Below are 18,355 nucleotides of genomic sequence, written 5' to 3' on the forward strand. Positions count from 1 at the left end.
CAAGAGCCTATTTCTTTTTGGAAGTAGAGTGTTCGTGTGTGTTAAACATGTAATCAAGTATGTCTGTGTCCAGAGACTACAGGCGCCCCCCCAGCCCTGCCTGGCCCCGCAGGCATCTCTGTGGGTTCCTTGGGCTTCGTTCTCCCACCTAAGTGACTGGATTTAGCGTCTTTAGTTACCTCTTTAGGATAAATGAACTAGATCTCAACAGAAGAGCCAGAAGCCAGAGTGTTCTAATTACTACCTTTTATTCTAACGTGAACCATGGCTCTGAGAGCTGATAACAAGCTTGGCTGAGCAGAGGGAACTAGGGGTCGGCAGAAAGGATTATGGGTGGAAAATCTTGGCTCTTCCTTGGGGAGTGATGCTGGGGAAAGGGAAGAGAGTGGCTCAGCCTGCAGGTAAATAGGCTAGAAAAGCCAAGGCCAAAGGCCAGAGGGGAGAGGACAGTCAGCCTGTCCAGCCTGGGGTCTGGGTGTAGGGTTATCCCTTCTCCCTGTGCCTTCCCATCTCGTCCATGAGCCTAGATCTCGGAGCCTCATGTTGGAGGCTGCTGTGATGTCAGGAACGGGGATCCGTCTAGCTTTTGGCCACCTCCTGGGACCTCACGCCCCTGTTGACAGATGGAGATTGGGCAGCAGGGCCTTGCTGCATTGTTATCTGCTGTTCCGACTTGGTTTGTCGTGTCCGAGGGTGACAAAAGAGCCAGGCACCAGGGTCTCACGGGATGAGGTACAGGGTGGGAGATGGGGGAGGGGCTGGGGGCTGAAGGGAGCAAGAAAGCTGTAGCTGTGTAGGGCCGGCAGGATGTTGAAGACCACCTCTGCTGCTCTCACATGGGGACTGGAGAGAGAAGCAGCAGGTTGAGGTTAGGGTCACCCATTTGTTGTCCCTGCCTCTTTCTAACATCCTGGACCTGCAGAGCAGTTAAGGACTGTCCACCCTCCCTTGCCCCCTGCTCAGGTCCAATAATGACCATCATGGATTTGTGTAACTCCCCAGAGCCCCCCAACCCTGTTCCTTCGTCTGTGAAATGGACATCCCAGGAATGTTGGAGAGTGGCCCAGCGTCACACTCCTTCACCTGCCCACAAAGGAGCTGGCCCTGCTGGGGATGAGCTGCTGGTGACCAAATGCCCCTCTGCAAGGCCCTTACCTGGGCCCAGATCCTGCTTGGTCACACCCAGCCCAGAAGATGGGTCCTCCAGTTCCAGTGACTCTGCAAAGGAGCAGCAAGTCCATTTGTCACTTGAAGTGCAGCCTACCTGACCCAAGATGCCTGAGGGCAGTGCTTCCCACCTAGCCACAGGCTTAGTGCCTGGGAAAGCAGGTACCCAGGGAAGGACAGGTGCAAGCAGCAACGAAGAGGTGTAATGGGGGCTTGAGTGAGAAGGGGGTGATGAAATGAGATGGGTGGGTCTGTAGGACTCCTGGATGCTAGAGGATGGCGCGTGGATGGATGAAATTCACAGATGATAGGACTGACGGATAAGTGAACAAATAGATGAGTGGATGTAAGAGGAGAGATGATAAATGGACAAATAGGAATGCACAGGTGGGTGGATGGATAAAGGGCTGGACGCATGACTACGTCGCTGCCCCCAGGAGCTGCCATCCCGGGTGTCCTGGTCCCATGTGCTTCAGAGGGGACCTCTTGCCCCTCAACCTTCCTAGTCCTTCCTGGTCCTCTAACACTGGCACAGTGCCACTGCTTACCACTGCAGTTATGGTGCCCGCGGCTTCTGGTGTTGGGGACCTCCGTGCCGTTGGGGAAGACGCACCAGCAGTAGCCGATGCTCCCATAGCACTGGAGTGGCAGATAGTTGCCGTTCTCGTCGCACTTGGGCCTGAATGAACCCGGGTGGACAGCAGGGATGTGGCTGACCTCTTCCTGGCACTTGGTCAGTACTGAAGCGACAGGCATGATGAGGACACAGTGAGTGAGTGAGCTCTGAACCAGGGTCTGAGCAGAGCTAGAGACCCACACACCACTGCTGTGGGCCTAATGCCTTCTTCCCAAGTGGCTTTACTCACTCCAGCCATCACACGGATGGGAAAACTGAGGCCTAGACCAACAAGGTCTGAGATCAAAAAGGAAATGAATGGCCATGTGTCCAATTCACCTCAGAAGCTGATGGTTTCTTCTGACACTCAAAGCCCATTACAGTTTTGGGCCAGGCACAGTGGCTCATGCCTGTAATCTCAGCACTTTGGGAGGCCGAGGTGGGTGGATCACTTGAGGTCAGGAGTTCGAGACCAGCCTGGCCAACATGGTAAAACCCCATCTCTACTAAAAATACAAAAATTAGCTGGGCATGGTGGCACATGCCTGTAATCCCAGCTACTCAGGAGGCCGAGGCAGGAGAATTGCTTGAACCCGGGAGGCTGAGGTTGCAGTGAGCTGAGATTGCACCACTGCACTCCAGCCTGGGCGACAGAGCCAGACTCCATCTCAAAAACAAACAAACAAACAAAAAAACACCATTACAGTTTGGAATTGCACTTGTGATTCTGATTCTAGAGAAAAGCGATGGGCACCTTGGTAAGTCTAAGCTTCCTGTTACTGGGAGTTCTCAAGTAGAAATGGGGGTTACCGTTTGTTAGAGATATCTTAGAGGGGTTTAAGCATCAGCTAGGAGTTGGAGATAGCATGTAAGGTGCCTTCTATGAATCTGATGCAGAAACTGAGGCCCCAGGCAGGGTGGCCCTTTGAACTTCTACTTCAGGACCCTGAATCCCAGAGGGAAGGAGACTTGTCCAAAGTTACATAGCAAATTAGAGAGCACCGGGATAGAAACAGCACTCTGTCTTTGGGTCTAAAAACATCCTAGTCTGCATTGTCCATGAGGTGGGAAACACCCAAGGCTCTCTTGGCAGCAGCTGTGACCTTGGCGCCCTCACTGGATTGCGGGCAGCGCTGGGGCAAGGTCATTACAAGGATTCCTTTCTGCAGTGTTTTAGGCAGGTTTTGCCCCAGGCACCCTGTGCTGTACCATCCTCTATGAGAGAGGTCACCTGTACCCTGTGATAACAGGCCTCTGTGGGCCCTTAGGAACCCTTAGACAAGATGGGGGTGGGTCAGGGGAGGGGGACAGCCAAACCAAGAAGGAACAGACAGGAGAGAGAGAGAAGTGAGAAAGAAGTGAGAGCTGAGAGGATGGGAGATTCCGCGGTGCTGGGACCAGGGAGTGCTGGAGGCCCCGGCCTCTGCAGCTCCAGGAGAGCCCCGAGGGTCCAGAAGCCCTGGCACGCTAAAGCTCCCACTCCCTGTACCTTTCGGTGGAGCCTCAGTGGGCTTTTGCTCCAAGGAGTGCCTGCTCATTTCAAACAGGAGCCAATGGTGCATCCAGCTCTCAAAGACCTAATACGGATATAGGTGGAGGTCAGGTTCGATGGCCACCACCAAGCCCCTACACTGCCTGGCTTTGCCCCTGGGGACAGAAACATGCAGGGCCAAATAGGGCCCCAACACCCGGGTCCAGCTGCAGCCTGGTTCCCTCTTAAAGACCCATGGGGCTGAACCCCACACACTCTGCAGCATGCAGGCTTTGGAAGTGCTGGTAAACCCCTTCAGCTTCCTGAGAATGGTTTCCCCAGCCCACCCTCACCCCACCTCTCCCAGCCCTGCCCTAGACATTGGAGGAAAGAGAGAGTTCCCATGCAGGGAAACCTGCTGACCTTCCAGTCTATGGTCTCCATGGTGTTCTTAAGGTGTCTCAGGTTCTCCGGGAAGCTCCCCTTCAGCGGCGGGTACACCTTCAGGGGGTCAGCATTCTACAGGGTGGCAGGGCAGGAAGGATGGTTCAAAAAGAGCTCCCTGGCAGGCAGTGTGAAATGTGTAGCCCACGTTCCCTTGGTCTTCCATTCTGAGGAATGGACCAGAGCCGCACCAAACCTAAACCCTGGACTTCAAGCTATGATGCGAGGGGAGGGGAGGGGTAAGGGTAGTCCAGCTGTTCAGCTACAAGACTGCAGGGTTGCGAGTTGAGTTCCAGATTCCAGGCCAGCTCTACCAACAAGCCCCAGTGTCCTCCCTGTGGATGGCTGCAGCTTTCAGGTATCACCTGCTCCAGAAGGTGAGGACCCAACCTTGACAGCCCCCAGCTAGGTTGAGTCCTCTGCCTCTTTCTTCACAAAGCCCCCTGCACTGCTGTCATCACCTGGTCACTAATCTGTCTCCCACACTAGCCTGGGATCCCCATGGCTTCAGGAGCTGGGTCCAATTGCTCCCTGTCGTGGGCCCAGAACCTTGCACAGTGCTGGCACAGGATAGACACGCAATACAAATTTGGGGAGAAAAAAAGGGTGTCTTGAGCAAGTCACTTCCAAGCTTTGAGCCTCAGTTTCTTTTTTTATTTTTATTTTTTTTTTGAAATGGAGTCTCACTCTGTCACCCAGACTGGAGTGCAGTGGCGTGATGATCTCGGCTCACTGCAACCTCCACTTCCCGGGTTAAAGCGATTCTCCTGCCTCAACCTCCCGAGTAGCTGGGATTACAGGTGCCTGCCACCACGCCCGGCTAATTTTTGTATTTTTAGTAGAGACTTTCACTATGTTGGCCAGGCTGGTCTCGAACTCCCGGCCTCAGGTGATCCACCTGCCTAGGCCTCCCAAAGTGCTGAGATTACAGGCATGAGCCACTGCACCCAGCCATGCCTGTTTATCTCGAAAATGCAGAGAGGCCAGACTACATATAACATTTAAGGGTCACCCTTGTATTCAGTAATCCAGAGAGCACATGTTGAAAGTCTGCCATGAGCTAGGTATACAGGCCTTGGAACTCGGCCTGGCCAGGGTCCTGGGTGGGCAGGCAGGGCCACCCGGCTAGCTCCCTGCACTCACCTGGAGCAGGTGCATCACATGGTCCTCCGTCATGTTGCCATACTTGGTGGCATTCTGCATGGGCTGTGGGAGGAAGTAACAGAAGGTTACCAGCGCTGGTCCCTGGAGCAGGGGGTGTGGAGCAGGAGCCAGTTGCTGGGATCTAGGTAAGAGACTGGAATCCCAGGCACTTGGTCAATGGTTCCATCTCTGCCACCTCCAAACATGAGAGCTCAAGCAAGTCACTTTAGCTTCCTGCCTCAATGTCCTCATTGGTCAAACTGGCATAAGCTTTCCTGCCCAGGGTTTTGTCCACAGCACAGTATTGTGAATATAAATATTGTCAATGCATTATAGCAAGGTCTTTGAGAATGGGAGAGGACAGTGAGATGCTATAGGAAATGAGAAGCACTTTGTAAATTGTAGAGGGCTGAGCCTTCCTCCCAGGGATGGCACCAAGAGACTCTTCACCTGTGCCCTCCACACCTGCGGAGCCCTGTTCTTCCTGAGGCAGGCACTGTCCCTCCCGCAGCAGTAAGGACCCCTCTCCAGCTGGGCTCTCCTCCCTGCCCCTCCCCTTGGCACTGTCCTCCATCCAGGCGGGATAACCTTGCCCCTCCCACCACCCTGGGGCTGTCCTTACCCCCCGGGGCAGGGCTCCCATGGGCAGCGCCTGCATCAGCAGCGGGGTGGCCATGCGCATCTTGCTCACAGGCTTGGGAGCTGTGGGGACAGGAACGAGGGTAAGTGTGGCCCCGGTGCCCAGGGAGGAGGGTATCAGACCCAGATGAGGAAGGGCTGGAATTCCAAACCGGAGGGAGAGGACAGTGGGCCCAGGGATGGGGAACAGTGGGTGCAGGGATGGGGGTCTCTGAGGTGAGGGATGGTGGGAGGCGGGGGGTATCAGGATGTAGGGGTGCACTCACGCTTGGGAAGCTTCATGCGCAGGTTCTCCAGCTGCAGGTTCTGGGAGGTGACTGTCAGTTTGTCCAGCCGGCCCTGCTGCTGGTACAGGAAGTAGGCGGTGGTGGCCTGGCCAGCCAGGAGCAGAGTCACCAGGATGGAAAAGCCTGTGTACAGGGCTCCGCGGCCGCACTTGCTGTGGGAGGTGGGGAGGATAGGTCAGAGGAGGATCCACAGTGGTGGCTGCCCCCAAGGGCTGGCTAGGAATGGGGAAATGTATACCCCCATCTCCATTAGCCCCCTAAGCCACCCCTAACAAACAATGCACTTGAAGCACAAACAATAAGCTGGCTATGGAAATGCAGCTTGAAGACCTCGCCCCACTCCTCCTTCCAACCATCAATGTGCCTGAAGTCCTCCCTGGCAGAGACCCTGCAGCTGCCACGGGCCTGAGTTGAACAGAGAAGAGCAAAGAGGCATGCTCCTTGTCCTCTCTGGACCTTAGGGTCCTGCCTGTGCGATGAGGGGTTGAGGTGGGGGGGTCTTCCCAGGATCCCTTTGCTGTGCGGATCTCCTGAGGACCAGGGCTGCCCTCAAGGGGAACAGGTTTGTTTTTTGTTGTTTGTTGTTGTTGTTTTTTTTTTTGAGACGGAGTCTTGCTCTGTCGCCCAGGCTGGAGTGCAGTGGCGTGATCTCGGCTCACTGCAACCTCCGCCTCCCGGGTTCACGCCATTCTCCTGCCTCAGCCTCTCCGAGTAGCTGGGACTACAGGCACCTGCCACCATGCCTGGCTAATTTTTTTGTATTTTTAGTAGAGACGGGGTTTCACCGTGGTCTTGATCTCCTGATCTTGTGATCCGCCCGCCTCAGCCTCCCAAAGTGCTGGGATTACAAGCGTGAGTCACCGCGCCTAGGCTTTTGTTTTGTTTTTTTTTTCTGCTGGCAGGATCAACCAGGTATGTTATTTTTTTTAACTGACAAAAAAAAAAATTGTATGTGCTTACCAAGTAAGGGGAAGAGGGTTTTCACCCCTCTGCCCAACCTCCCACCCTCACAGTGAAATCAGATTTAAGGAGAAAAGGTAAGAAAGTGGGACCGGGACAGCAGAAAATGTAGCCCACCTGGGAAGAAGTGGGGCCTGGCCATTTTAGGAATGGGCTGGGGGAGCCTTGGACAATGTCAGGCTGAAGCAGGGCCAGGCACCACCCACTCTGGGAACATCCTCTGCCCAGGCTCTCCATGTCTTTGAGCATGTCCCTGCCAATCTCTGTGCCTCTGTTCCCTCATTTGTCACATAGGTGCCCCCACCTCTGTGATTCTAGAATTTGGTGGGTTTCTTCTTTTAAGCAAGATCTCACTGCAAGCGCCAAAGTATTTCAAATGGTAATATCCACCCTGCAGGGGGTGGGCAGGAGTATAGGTGCCTGAGCCTGTGTGGCCTGGATGAATTTCTCATGCTCCCTGGGCTCACCATCCAGACCTTCAGACCTCAGCGAGCCCTTGTATCTGTGGGACTTGGATGCGATTTGGGGGTGCATGCATATGTTACAGTACAGGGGATGTAAGGATCCTGCCCCTACACCCTGGGAGTTTCTGATCTGTTCTTTGACAACCCCAGGGGTGGGACTACTAAGACCCTAGTCCAGGTGTTGCCAATGTGAAGGTGTTGGGAGGTGATTGGGCTACGAGGCCTTCTCCCTCATGAATGGGATTAGGTGCCCTGTAAGAGGGCTTGATGGAAGGAGTTGGTTCTCTCTTGCCCTTCTGCCTTCCACCATGTGAGGACACATCAAGGAAGCCCCTCACCAGGCTGTGCGTGGTGACTCACGCCTGTAATTCCAGCACTTTGGGAGGCCGAGGCAGGTGGATCACTTGAGGCCAGGAGTTCGAGACCAGTCTGGCCAACATGGCGAAACCCCGTCTCTACAAAAAATACAAAAAATTTAGCCGGGCATGGTGGCGTGCACCTCTAGTCCCAGCTACTTGGGAGGCTGAGATGGGAAAATCACTTGAACCCGGGAAGCGGAGGTTGCAGTGAGCCGAGATCACGTCACTGCACTCCAGCCTGGGTGACAGAAGGAGACTCTGTCTCAAAAAAAAAAAAAAAAAAAGAAAGCAAGCTAGGCCGGGCATGGTGGCTCACACCTGTAATCCCAGCACTTTAGGAGGCCGAGACAGGTACATCACCTGAGGTCAGGAGTTCGAGACCAGCCTGGCCAACGTGGTGAAACCCTGTCTCTACTAAAAATGCAAAAATTAGCCGGACGTGGTGGCGAGCACCTGTAATCCCAGCTACTCGGGAGGCTGAGGCAGGAGAATCACTTGAACCTGGAAGGTGGAGGTTGCAATGAGCTGAGATCATGCCATTGCACTCCAGCCTGGGCTACAGAGTGAGGCTCCATCTCAAAAAAAAAAGAAAAGAAAAGAAAAAATTAGCCGGGCGTAGTGGTGGGCACCTGTAGTCCCAGCTACTCAGGAGGCTGAGGCAGGAGAATCGCTTGAACCTGGGAGGCAGAGGTTGCGGTGAGCCAAGATCACACCACTGCATTCCATCCTGGGGGATAGAGTGAGATTCTGTCTCAAAAAACATAACAAAACAAAAACAAAAAAAAGAAAGCCCCTCCAGAACTATGAGAAATAAATTTCTGGGTGTTTTTTTTTTGTTTGTTTGTTTGTATATTACGCAGTCTGTGGTATTCTGTTAAAGCGGCACAAAATGGACTAAGACAGACCCATTGGGAACTGCCAGGATGAGGCTGCACCCTGCCTACTCCAGCAACCAGCAGAGATGGTTTAGGACGCTCCAGGAGTCCCTTCTGCCTGGTAACTCGTGACATCACAGACTGGCTCATTCTCATTGGCTTGCTGCGTGCCAGTCTGTGCTTTCTGGGATAAGGCCCAGCCCAAGGGAGAGTTATTGGGGAAGGAAACAGCAAAAACCCAACGGGGGGCGCGGGGGGTGGGGGAGTGCGGAGACCAGACAGGAAGGGAAAACAAATTCTACTTCTTGGCCTTCTCAAGGAACAGGGGTGGCCTGGCCTGTGTTCAGGCTCTCCAGCCTCATCCTCCACCTGTTCAGTGCTTCTGCAACCCCACACCCAATTCTAGCCCCAGCTCTACCTCCCACACGCGACATGGGACAGTACCTTCCCCTCTGTGCACCACAGTTCCTCAGGAGGCCTAAGAACCTAGAGATTCACCCTGAAGACGAGACCACATAACCTGGATTGGAATCCTGGCTCTGGAGTCGGTTAGTTCTGGGACCATCTAAGTTGATTAACCCTCTGTTTGAGTAAAATCGGGTAAAACATCTGCTCCAAGGGCTGTTACATTAAATAAGATGATGAGGGTAAAGCTCTTGGCTCCACACCTAGCACATTGTTAGCACTCTATAAATAAATTACACTCAGTGCAATTCTCAGGGGAGTTTGTAGTTAAGTTTAGCATCTGCTTTTCTTCCTCTTTATGCATCTTGAACGCCTGTCCCCTGGTTCTGGTAGAGTGCCAACTCTTGTCACCCCCCCTCTTTATTTCCTCATTTACACTACCTTCTTCTGCAATTAAAAAAAAAAAAAAAAAGCCAAAGTCAGGATCCAACCAGAGCTAGCAGGAATCATGACACAGATGTTGCCAGGCAGAAGCATTCACAAAAGCCTCCAAAACAGGCTCCAGTCTGGAATGGCCTAAGCACACATGGCCAGCTTTAGAAGCAGTAACTGAATAAAGGGAAAACTAGACAAGGATTAGACAAGGGGGCATGCACTCTGAACACTGAGCCCACCTGAGTCTGTAAATCACTGAGTGGTCTGAGCTCAGAGGGGTCTCACCTCCCCTTCCCACAAAATGCACCTCTGAAAGGGGGCCAAATGGTGGAGTGAGCTAACACTTTGATGTCAGACTAGTCCTGGTTCAAATTCTGCCTCCAATCACTCACTAGCTATGATTACTTGGGTAAGTCACTTACCAATGTGAGCCTCAATTTCCTCTTCTGTAAAAAGGGACAACAAAAGTACCTGATTCATAGGGTGACTGTAAGAATTAAAATTGAGTTTAGCCTTTACGTCTGTAAATAATCACAGTACTAACTAACAGTGGCTGAGGCCTGGTGACAGGTACACAGTGGATGAGAACTATTATGGCTATTATATTATTACTGAGACTCAGGGAGAGGCAGTGATTTATCCAAGGTCACACGTGGCCTAGACCAGAATCCATTCCTCACAAAAGAGTCTCCCTCCTTGCCATGAGATTCCCTGGGGTTTTCACAGGCCACAGCTCTAATGGTCTGCAGCGGGTTACCTTGTTCCCCAGAACATAGCTTGTCATAACATCTCTGCAGGGCTCTCCCAAACCCCTTTCTGCCTGGTAACAGCTGACATCACACCTAGCTGTAAGTCCCTGTAGATCGCAAATTACTTTTTGGAGACTGGGGGTAGCAGGGGCATTGGGGTAACAGCCTTCTAGCCCTTTTTGAGGGAAACACATGGGTGAGGCTATTTTGGGGCTGGGAAGTGGGACCTGGGGTCCTCTGGATGGCTGTGCTGGCCTCTGGCTGCAAGGGAGAGGGGCACAGGCAAGGACATGACCCCCATCAACCCTGAGCCCCCTCCAGAAATTTAACCAGAGCCTGTCCCTCCTTTCTTGCCTGCCCCCAACATCTCACAATCCCTCCTGTGAAGGCAGACGTCTCCATCTACTCTACAGACACCTGCAACTATCATTCCCCTGATCCGTGGTAATTAGGAGGGAACTCCTCTGTGAAGAACTGTTTCTACCATCCTCTTTTAGAAACTCTTTCTCCACTGGGATCTTGAACATTTTCAAAATCTGGTGCAAGGTCTTTATTTTTTATTTTTTATTTTTTTTTGAGACAGAGTGTCACTGTGTCACCCAGGGTGGGGTACAGTTGCACGATCTTGGCTCACTGCAACCTCTGCCTCCCGGGTTCAAGTGATTCTCATGTCTCAGCCTCCCAGGTAGGTGGGATTACAGGTGTACACCACCACACCTGGCTAATTTTTGTATTTTTAGTAGAGATGGGGTTTCAACATGTTGGCCAGGCTGGTCTCGAACTCCTGGCCTCAGCTGATCTGCCCGCCTCAACCTCCCAAAGTGCTGGGATTACTGGCGAGAGCCACCAAGCACAGCCTGTTCCAAGGCCTTTAACCTAGCATTCACAGCCCAGCTTTAGTGGGGTCTCAAAGCCCCTGGATAGCATGTGAAACTCTAAGGAGACAACCCATGCTCTCTTCTGCTTTTCAGAAGGAGGGGGTCTGATGCAAGGAAAGTTACAAACTCCTGCTCTTAAAGGAACCCCCTCATTTGACAAGAGAGGGAGCCAGAGCCCAGAGCAGGCCAAAGACTTGCTCAAAATCACCCAAAAAGTCAATGTTAGAGTCAGAGCCTGAATCCCTCTTTCCTGTGACTCCCGGCCAGTGCTTCTTCCCAGCACATGCGCACGGCTCTGCAGTCCAGGATCGGTGTGCCCTTTCCTGGTGCTCACACATACCTCTCCGGGGCTCCAGGGCGCCGGCCCAGCATGGGCAGTTGCTCATTGTTGGAGATAAGGTCGCGCTGGTCATCCATGACTGGCTTCTGATCTTCACGACAGCTCCTGCTTCTCCTCCTGTGCATCTGGGACCCTGAACCCCTGGCTCACCTCTTAAAGTCGGTGCTGGAGAGGAATCTGATTCGTCCACAGGAGGCCACTCCGCCCACTTGGTAGATGTGGAAGTGAAAGCTACAAAGGCTGGAAATACCCCACTTTGGTGAAGCTGCCTTTTGCGGGGCAGGATGTGGGGCGAGGGGGGCTCCCCAGGCAGGTAGAAAGGCCAGCACGATCCCATTGGCTGCCCAGGGCCCTCATCACTTGTTTCTGGGCAGGCCTTTGGATTCATAAGGCTCTTTCAATGTTTCAGGAAACAGGCAAATGTCCACTCCCTAGACAGGAAAGCACTTTGAAACAGAAGACACCTTTGTCTCCCCTTCTCATCCACAGATGAGTGGGTGCAGAAATGGGCTGTGCACCCTCGGTGAGCTCAGACAAGTCCTCTTCTCTGGCCTCCGTTATGTCGTCTCAAACATGCGGGAGGAAGTTTGGACGACGTGCAGGGGTGAAAACATTTCTTTTCTTTCCCTGTTTAGGTTCTTAGTTGACACCCTCCCCTGGAAACAAAAGTCAAGTTAACAAAAGAAAAATCAGCCAAAGTTGATTAACACATGCTGTACCTATTATGCAGTAGAGGCTTCAGTTGAGAAGTATTTCTCTCTCAAGGCAGTGGCTTAGGGGCCTTGCTTAAATAGTATTTTAACAAAGAGCCCTAAGTCCCACAGAGTGACAGGACAGAGAAGAGGATATCTTCAGGGTTCCAAAGGGCTGGAAATGTAGGAAGGTAAATGTATGGGAAGAGTCAAGTCTGATCCAGGATCCTCTGAGCTCTGCTTCTGAGCTGATCAAGACAGAGAGAAGGGGCAGAGGTTACCCCTGGGTTTTAACCTTTTAACTTTTAACTAAAATCTGCAGGTTTTTAGAGAGGAATATTTTGATTTCTTTCAAACCTAAGAGTCCATGGTTTTAAGGCTCCAGCACTCAGACTTGCCTCCACTTACCAAGCCCTCCTTCGTGCCGGGCACATTGTCCATGCTTTGTTTCCTATGATCTTTACGGAGGCCCTTTGAGGAGTGTTTTATCATCTCCATTTACAGATAGGGACACAGGGGCTCTTGTCCAGGATCACACCTCCAGAAAGTGGTAGAACCTGCATTTTTAACCACTCTACCCCTCTGCCTCCTCGTGTGGTTCAGAGCCAGGAGAATGGGGGCCTGTGCTGGGAGGGAAGAAGAGGGCCTGGGAAAGGGTGCCTGGGGGGATGGGACTGTGTTGGCAAGGCTCCTGCCTTGAAAAACGTCTCTGGTCTCTGTCCCTGGTTCCTGACACAAGGACCACTAAGAACCAAAGAATCTCCAGAGTAAGGCTGGGTGTGGTGGCTCACACCTGTAATTCCAGCACTTTGGGAGGCTGAGGTGGGAGGATCAGTTGAGGTCAGGAGTTCAAGACTTGCCTGGCCAACATGGTGAAACCCTGTCTCTACAAAAAAATTTAAAAATTAGCCGGGCATGGTGGCACACACCTGTAATCCCAGCTACTTGGGAGGCTGAGGCAGGCGAATTGCTTGAACCCAGGAGGCGGAGGCTGCAGTGAGTCAAGAACGCACCACTGCACTCCAGCCTGGGTGAAAGAGCAAGACTCTGTCTTAAAAAAAAAAAAAAAAAAAAAAAAGATCGGGCACGGTGGCTCACGCCTGTAATCCCAGCACTTTGGGAGGTCAAGGTGGGTGTATCATGAGGTCAGGAGTTTGAGAGAAGCCTGACCAACATAGTAAAACCTCGCTACTAAAAACACAAAAATTAGCCGGACATGTTGGCATGTGCCTGTAATCGCAGCTACTCGAGAGGCTGAGGCAGGAAAATCGCTTGAACCCTGGAGGCGGAGGTGCGAGATCGCGCCACTGCTCTTCAGCCTGGGCAACAGAGCGAGACTCCGTCTCAAAAAAAAAAGTATCTCCAGAGTGAGAAGAATGTCTTTTTTTATATATTCAGGAAATGCTGGTGGCTGAAAGCCCCTAGAGAGCTTCAGATGGAGGCTGGGTGACATGTGAGGAGAGGGTCGGAACTTTCAGACCTCACCCCCACCCACCCCACGCCGACTTCCAGAAAGGAGAGAGGGGTTGGAGGTTGAGTTCAATCAGTGATTTAACCAACCATGTCTACATAATGGAACTTGCATAAAAATCCCAAACAACTAGGGTTGGAGAGCTTTCGAGTAGACGAACACATCCATGTGCCAGGAGGGTGGTGCACCCCAACTCCACAAGGACGGGGACAGAGGCTCCTGTGTTCAGGACCCCTCCCACATGCCGTATGCTATGGACCTCTTCATCAGCTGCTCATCTGTATCCTTTATAATAAACTGATAATAGTAAGTAAAGTGCTTCTCAGTTCTGTGGGCCATTGTAGCCATTTGTCAAGTATGAAGAGGGAGTCGTGGGAACTCCCAATTTGTAGCCAAGTCATCAGAAGTACTGGAGTCCCGGGACTTAGGAATGGCATCTGAAGTGAATGAGTCTTGTCTGACTGAGCCCTCAACCTATGGGTTCAGATACTAACCCCAGGTAGATAGTGTCTGAATGGAATTGAATTGTAGGATGCCCAGCTGGTGTCCAGAGAGTTAGAACATTTGTTGTTGGTATAGAAAAAATCCACACATTTGGTGTCAGAAGTGCTGTGAGTGTAAAAAAACAAGTTTCCTTTCATATACCATATTTGTTTTATTAATCTTTATGTATTGTGTGTGCTTTACAATTTGCATTAATAAATTTTTTTTTATAAATTTAGACTTGTGGTTCGAAGGTTCAATGAGTTTTGGATTTCAAGAGTCAAATGAGATAGTACATGTATTTTGGGAGGAGAGAGAAGAGCAGACATGGCCTTTGACGTGGTCAGACCTGAGTTCAAATCCCAAGTCAGAAACATCCTAGGCGTGTGAGTCCCTGAGCCAGTCCCTCAACCTTTCTTTTTTTTTTTTTTTTTTTTGAGACAGAGTCTTGCTCTGTTGCCCAGGCTGGAGTGCAGTGGCGCGATCTCGGCTCACTGCAAGCTCCGCCTCCCAGGTTCACGCCATCCTCCTGCCTCAGCCTCCCGAGTAGCTGAGACTACAGGTGCCCGCCACCACGCCCAGCTAATTTTTTGTATTTTTAGTAGAGATGGGGTTTCACTGTGTTAGCCAGGATGGTCTCGATCTCCTGACCTCATGATCCGCCCGCCTCGGCCTCCCAAAGTGCTGGGATTACAGGCGTGAGCCACTGCGCCTGGCCCCTCAACCTTTCTGATTTTGCTTTCTGCTTTGTAATGCAGGGATGGTAATACTAGCCTTGCAGAGCTGTTAGACTAAATAAGCATTTAGCCAGAGCCTCGCACCATAGAAGATGCTGAAGATATGAAACTGGATGGAACTGGAGACATTTTGTAAGTGAAATAAGCCAGGAACAGAAAGTTAAACACAGAATGTTCTAACTCATATGTGGAAGCTAAAAAAAGTTCAACTCATAGAAGTGAAAAGTAGAACAGAGGATACAAGAGGCTGGGAAGGGTAGGGGGAAGGGAGGGACGGGTATGCAAAAGGATACAAAATTGCACCTAGATAGGACTAAGTTCTCATTTTCTATACCCCTGTGGGATGACTATAGTTAACAATAATATACAGTTTCAAATAGCTGTGAGACAGAGCAGGGACCCTTCTTAGGAGCCACCAAGCACCCCACCAACATAAAAATAGAGAAAAATCTAGGCCAGAAATGGTGGCTCACACCTGTAATTCCAACACTTTAGCAGGTCCAAGGTGGAAGGATCGCTTGAGGCCAGGAGTTCGAGATCAGCCTGGTCAACACAGTGAAACCCCATCTCCACAAAAATTTTTATAAAATTAGCCAGGCGTGGTGGCACGTGCCTATAGTCCCAGCTACTCAGGAGGCTGAGGCAGGAGGATACCCTGGAGGCTTGGGTGTCCAGGCTGCAGTGAGCTGTGATGATGCCACTGTACTGTAGCTTTGGTGACAGAGTAAGACCATCTCTAAAGAGAAAAAAGAAAAGAAAAGAAAAAGAAACTTAAGTTTCTCCAAAAGTATTTCAGGCACCTAGCTAGCCTTGAGAAGTAAATGAGCAAGCTGATAAACAAAAATATAGTGATAACTTAAGACAATAGCCAAAAAAGTTAGAATCATGGGGTATTTGGCTCCCTATAAAAACTAAAGATAACATCTTTTTTTTTTTTTTTTTAAGAGAAAATTATTACAAAACATATATTTAACAGAGGCCTTGTATCCAGAACAAAGAACTTGTGCAATTCAATAATATTATTACCAATTTAATTAAAAAGGTGAGCAAAAGATTAGAGAGGATTTTTCATAAAACAAGGTGTACAAATGAGTAATAAGCACAGGAAAGGGTGGTCTGCTTCGGATTCACTTTTCTTTTTTTTTTTTTTATTTATTTTTTTTTTTTGTCACTCTTTTTTTTATTTTTATTTTTTTTTATTTATTTATTTTTTTTTTTTTTTAATTTATGAAGTATTTATTGATGATTCTTGGGTGTTTCTCGGAGAGGGGGATATGGGAGGGTCATAGGATAATAGTGGAGAGAAGGTCAGGAGATAAACACATGAACAAAGGTCTCTGGTTTTCCTAGGCAGAGGACCCTGCGGCCTTCTGCAGTGTTTGTGCCCCTGGGTACTGGAGATTAGGGAGTGGTGATGACTCTTAAAGAGCATGCTGCCTTCAAGCATCTGTTTAACAAAGTACATCTTGCACCGCCCTTAATCCATTTAACCCTGAGTTGACACAGCATATGTTTCAGAGAGCATGGGGCTGGGGGAAAGGCCATAGATCAACAGCATCCCAAGGCAGAAGAATTTCTCCTAGTCAGAACAAAATGGAGTCTCCTATGCCCACCTCTTTCTACACAGACACAGCAACAATCTGATCTCTCCTTCCTTTCCCCACACTTCCCCCCCTCTTCCTTTCAACAAAACCGCCATCGTCCTCATGGCCGGCTCCCGATGGTCGCTGTCTCTTCGGAGCTGTTGGGTACACCTCCCAGACAGGGCGGCCGGGCAGAGGCGCTCCTCGCTTCCCAGACGGGGCCGCCCGGGCAGAGGCGCTCCTCACTTCCCAGACGGGGCCGCCCGGGCAGAGGCGCTCCTCTCCTCCCAGACGGGGCGGCCGGGCAGAGGCGCTCCTCGCTTCCCAGACGGGGCCGCCCAGGCAGAGGCGCTCCTCGCTTCCCAGACCGGGCCGCCCGGGCAGAGGCGCTCCTCACTTCCTCCCAGACCGGGTGGCAGCCGGGCAGAGGCGCTCCTCACCTCCCAGACGGGGCGGCCGGGCAGAGGCGCTCCTCACTTCCCAGAGGGGGCAGCCGGGCAGAGGCGCTCCTCACTTCCCAGACCGGGCGGCCGGGCAGAGGCGCTCCTCACTTCCCAGATGGGGCGGCCGGGCAGAGACGCTCCTCACTTCCTCCCAGACGGGGTGGCGGCCGGGCAGAGGCGCTCCTCACCTCCCAGACAGGGCGGCCGGGCAGAGGCGCTCCTCACTTCCCAGACTGGGCGGCCGGGCAGAGGCGCTCCTCACTTCCCAGACTGGGCGGCCGGGCAGAGGCGCTCCTCACTTCCCAGACTGGGCGGCCGGGCAGAGGCGCTCCTCACCTCCTAGACGGGGTGGCCAGGCAGAGGCGCTCCTCACTTCCCAGACGGTGTGGCGGCTGGGCAGAGGCGCTCCTCCCTTCCCAGATGGGGCAGCCAGGCAGAGGCGCTCCTCACTTCCTCCCAGACGGGGTGGCGGCCAGGCAGAGGCGCTCCTCACTTCCCAGAGGGGGCGGCCAGGCAGAGGTGCTCCTCACTTCCTCCCAGACGGGGTGGTGGCTGGGCAGAGGCACTCCTCACCTCCCAGACGGGGCGGCCGGGCAGAGGTGCTCCTCATCTCCCAGACGGGGCGGCCGGGCAGAGGTGCTCCTCACTTCCCCCCAGACGGGGTGACGGCCGGGCAGAGGCACTCCTCACCTCCCAGATGGGGCGGCCGGACAGAGGCGCTCCTCACTTCCCATACAGGGTGGCAGCCGGGCAGAGGCGCTCCTCACTTCCCAGATGGGGCAGCTGGGCAGAGGTGCTCCTCACTTCCTCCCAGACGGGGTGGCGGCCAGGCAGAGGCGCTCCTCACTTCCCAGACTGGGCGGCCGGGCAGAGGCGCTCCTCACTTCCCAGACTGGGCGGCCGGGCAGAGGCGCTCCTCACTTCCCAGATGGGGCGGCCGGGCAGAGACACTCCTCACTTCCTCCCAGACGGGGTGGCGGCCGGGCAGAGGCGCTCCTCACCTCCCAGACAGGGCGGCCGGGCAGAGGCGCTCCTCACTCCCCAGACTGGGCGGCCGGGCAGAGGCGCTCCTCACTCCCCAGACCGGGTGGCCGGGCAGAGGCGCTCCTCACTTCCCAGATGGGGCGGCCGGGCAGAGACGCTCCTCACTTCCTCCCAGACGGGGTGGCGGCCGGGCAGAGGCGCTCCTCACCTCCCAGACAGGGCGGCCGGGCAGAGGCGCTCCTCACCTCCTAGACGGGGTGGCCAGGCAGAGGCGCTCCTCACTTCCCAGACGGTGTGGCGGCTGGGCAGAGGCGCTCCTCCCTTCCCAGATGGGGCAGCCGGGCAGAGGCGCTCCTCACTTCCCCCCAGACAGGGTGGCGGCCAGGCAGAGGCGCTCCTCACTTCCCAGAGGGGGCGGCCGGGCAGAGGTGCTCCTCACTTCCTCCCAGACGGGGTGGCGGCTGGGCAGAGGCACTCCTCACCTCCCAGACGGGGCGGCCGGGCAGAGGTGCTCCTCATCTCCCAGACGGGGCGGCCGGGCAGAGGTGCTCCTCACTTCCCCCCAGACGGGGTGACGGCCGGGCAGAGGCACTCCTCACCTCCCAGACGGGGCGGCCGGACAGAGGCGCTCCTCACTTCCCATACGGGGTGGCAGCCGGGCAGAGGCGCTCCTCACTTCCCAGATGGGGCAGCCGGGCAGAGGCGCTCCTCACTTCCTCCCAGATGGGGT

General features: G+C 53.2%; 1 protein-coding gene across 3 annotated transcripts; it reads right to left on the reverse strand.

Moving 5' to 3' along the window:
* Positions 1-231: 231 nt before the first annotated feature.
* On the reverse strand, positions 232-11,534 carry CD74 (CD74 molecule). 3 transcript variants are annotated; one of them, XM_009241180.4, is made up of 9 exons: positions 11,233-11,530; positions 5,747-5,919; positions 5,464-5,543; positions 4,842-4,904; positions 3,678-3,773; positions 3,273-3,360; positions 1,716-1,907; positions 1,156-1,218; positions 232-843 (listed from the first exon to the last, which is right to left on the reverse strand). In XM_009241180.4, the coding sequence occupies exons 1-9, from the start codon at positions 11,355-11,357 to the stop codon at positions 833-835; spliced, it is 891 nt and encodes a 296-aa protein (XP_009239455.1). In that variant the 5' UTR covers positions 11,358-11,530; the 3' UTR covers positions 232-832.
* Positions 11,535-18,355: the final 6,821 nt, after the last annotated feature.

This window comes from Pongo abelii, chromosome 4 (genome assembly GCF_028885655.2).
Source record: "Pongo abelii isolate AG06213 chromosome 4, NHGRI_mPonAbe1-v2.0_pri, whole genome shotgun sequence".
Classification (NCBI taxonomy): Eukaryota; Metazoa; Chordata; class Mammalia; order Primates; family Hominidae; genus Pongo; species Pongo abelii.

Bases quoted from the DNA above. Each gene is read 5' to 3' on its own strand.
- CD74 (XM_054555010.2), bottom strand. From the start codon at position 11,357: ATGCACAGGAGGAGAAGCAGGAGCTGTCGTGAAGATCAGAAGCCAGTC. The intron at 4,905-5,463 runs GTAAGGACAGCC...TTCCTCCCACAG, and splicing joins TGGGAGCCCTGCCCCGGGGG to CCCATGCAGAATGCCACCAA. The intron at 1,908-3,272 runs GTACAGGGAGTG...CTGTCGCTTCAG, and splicing joins CACTGAGGCTCCACCGAAAG to TACTGACCAAGTGCCAGGAA.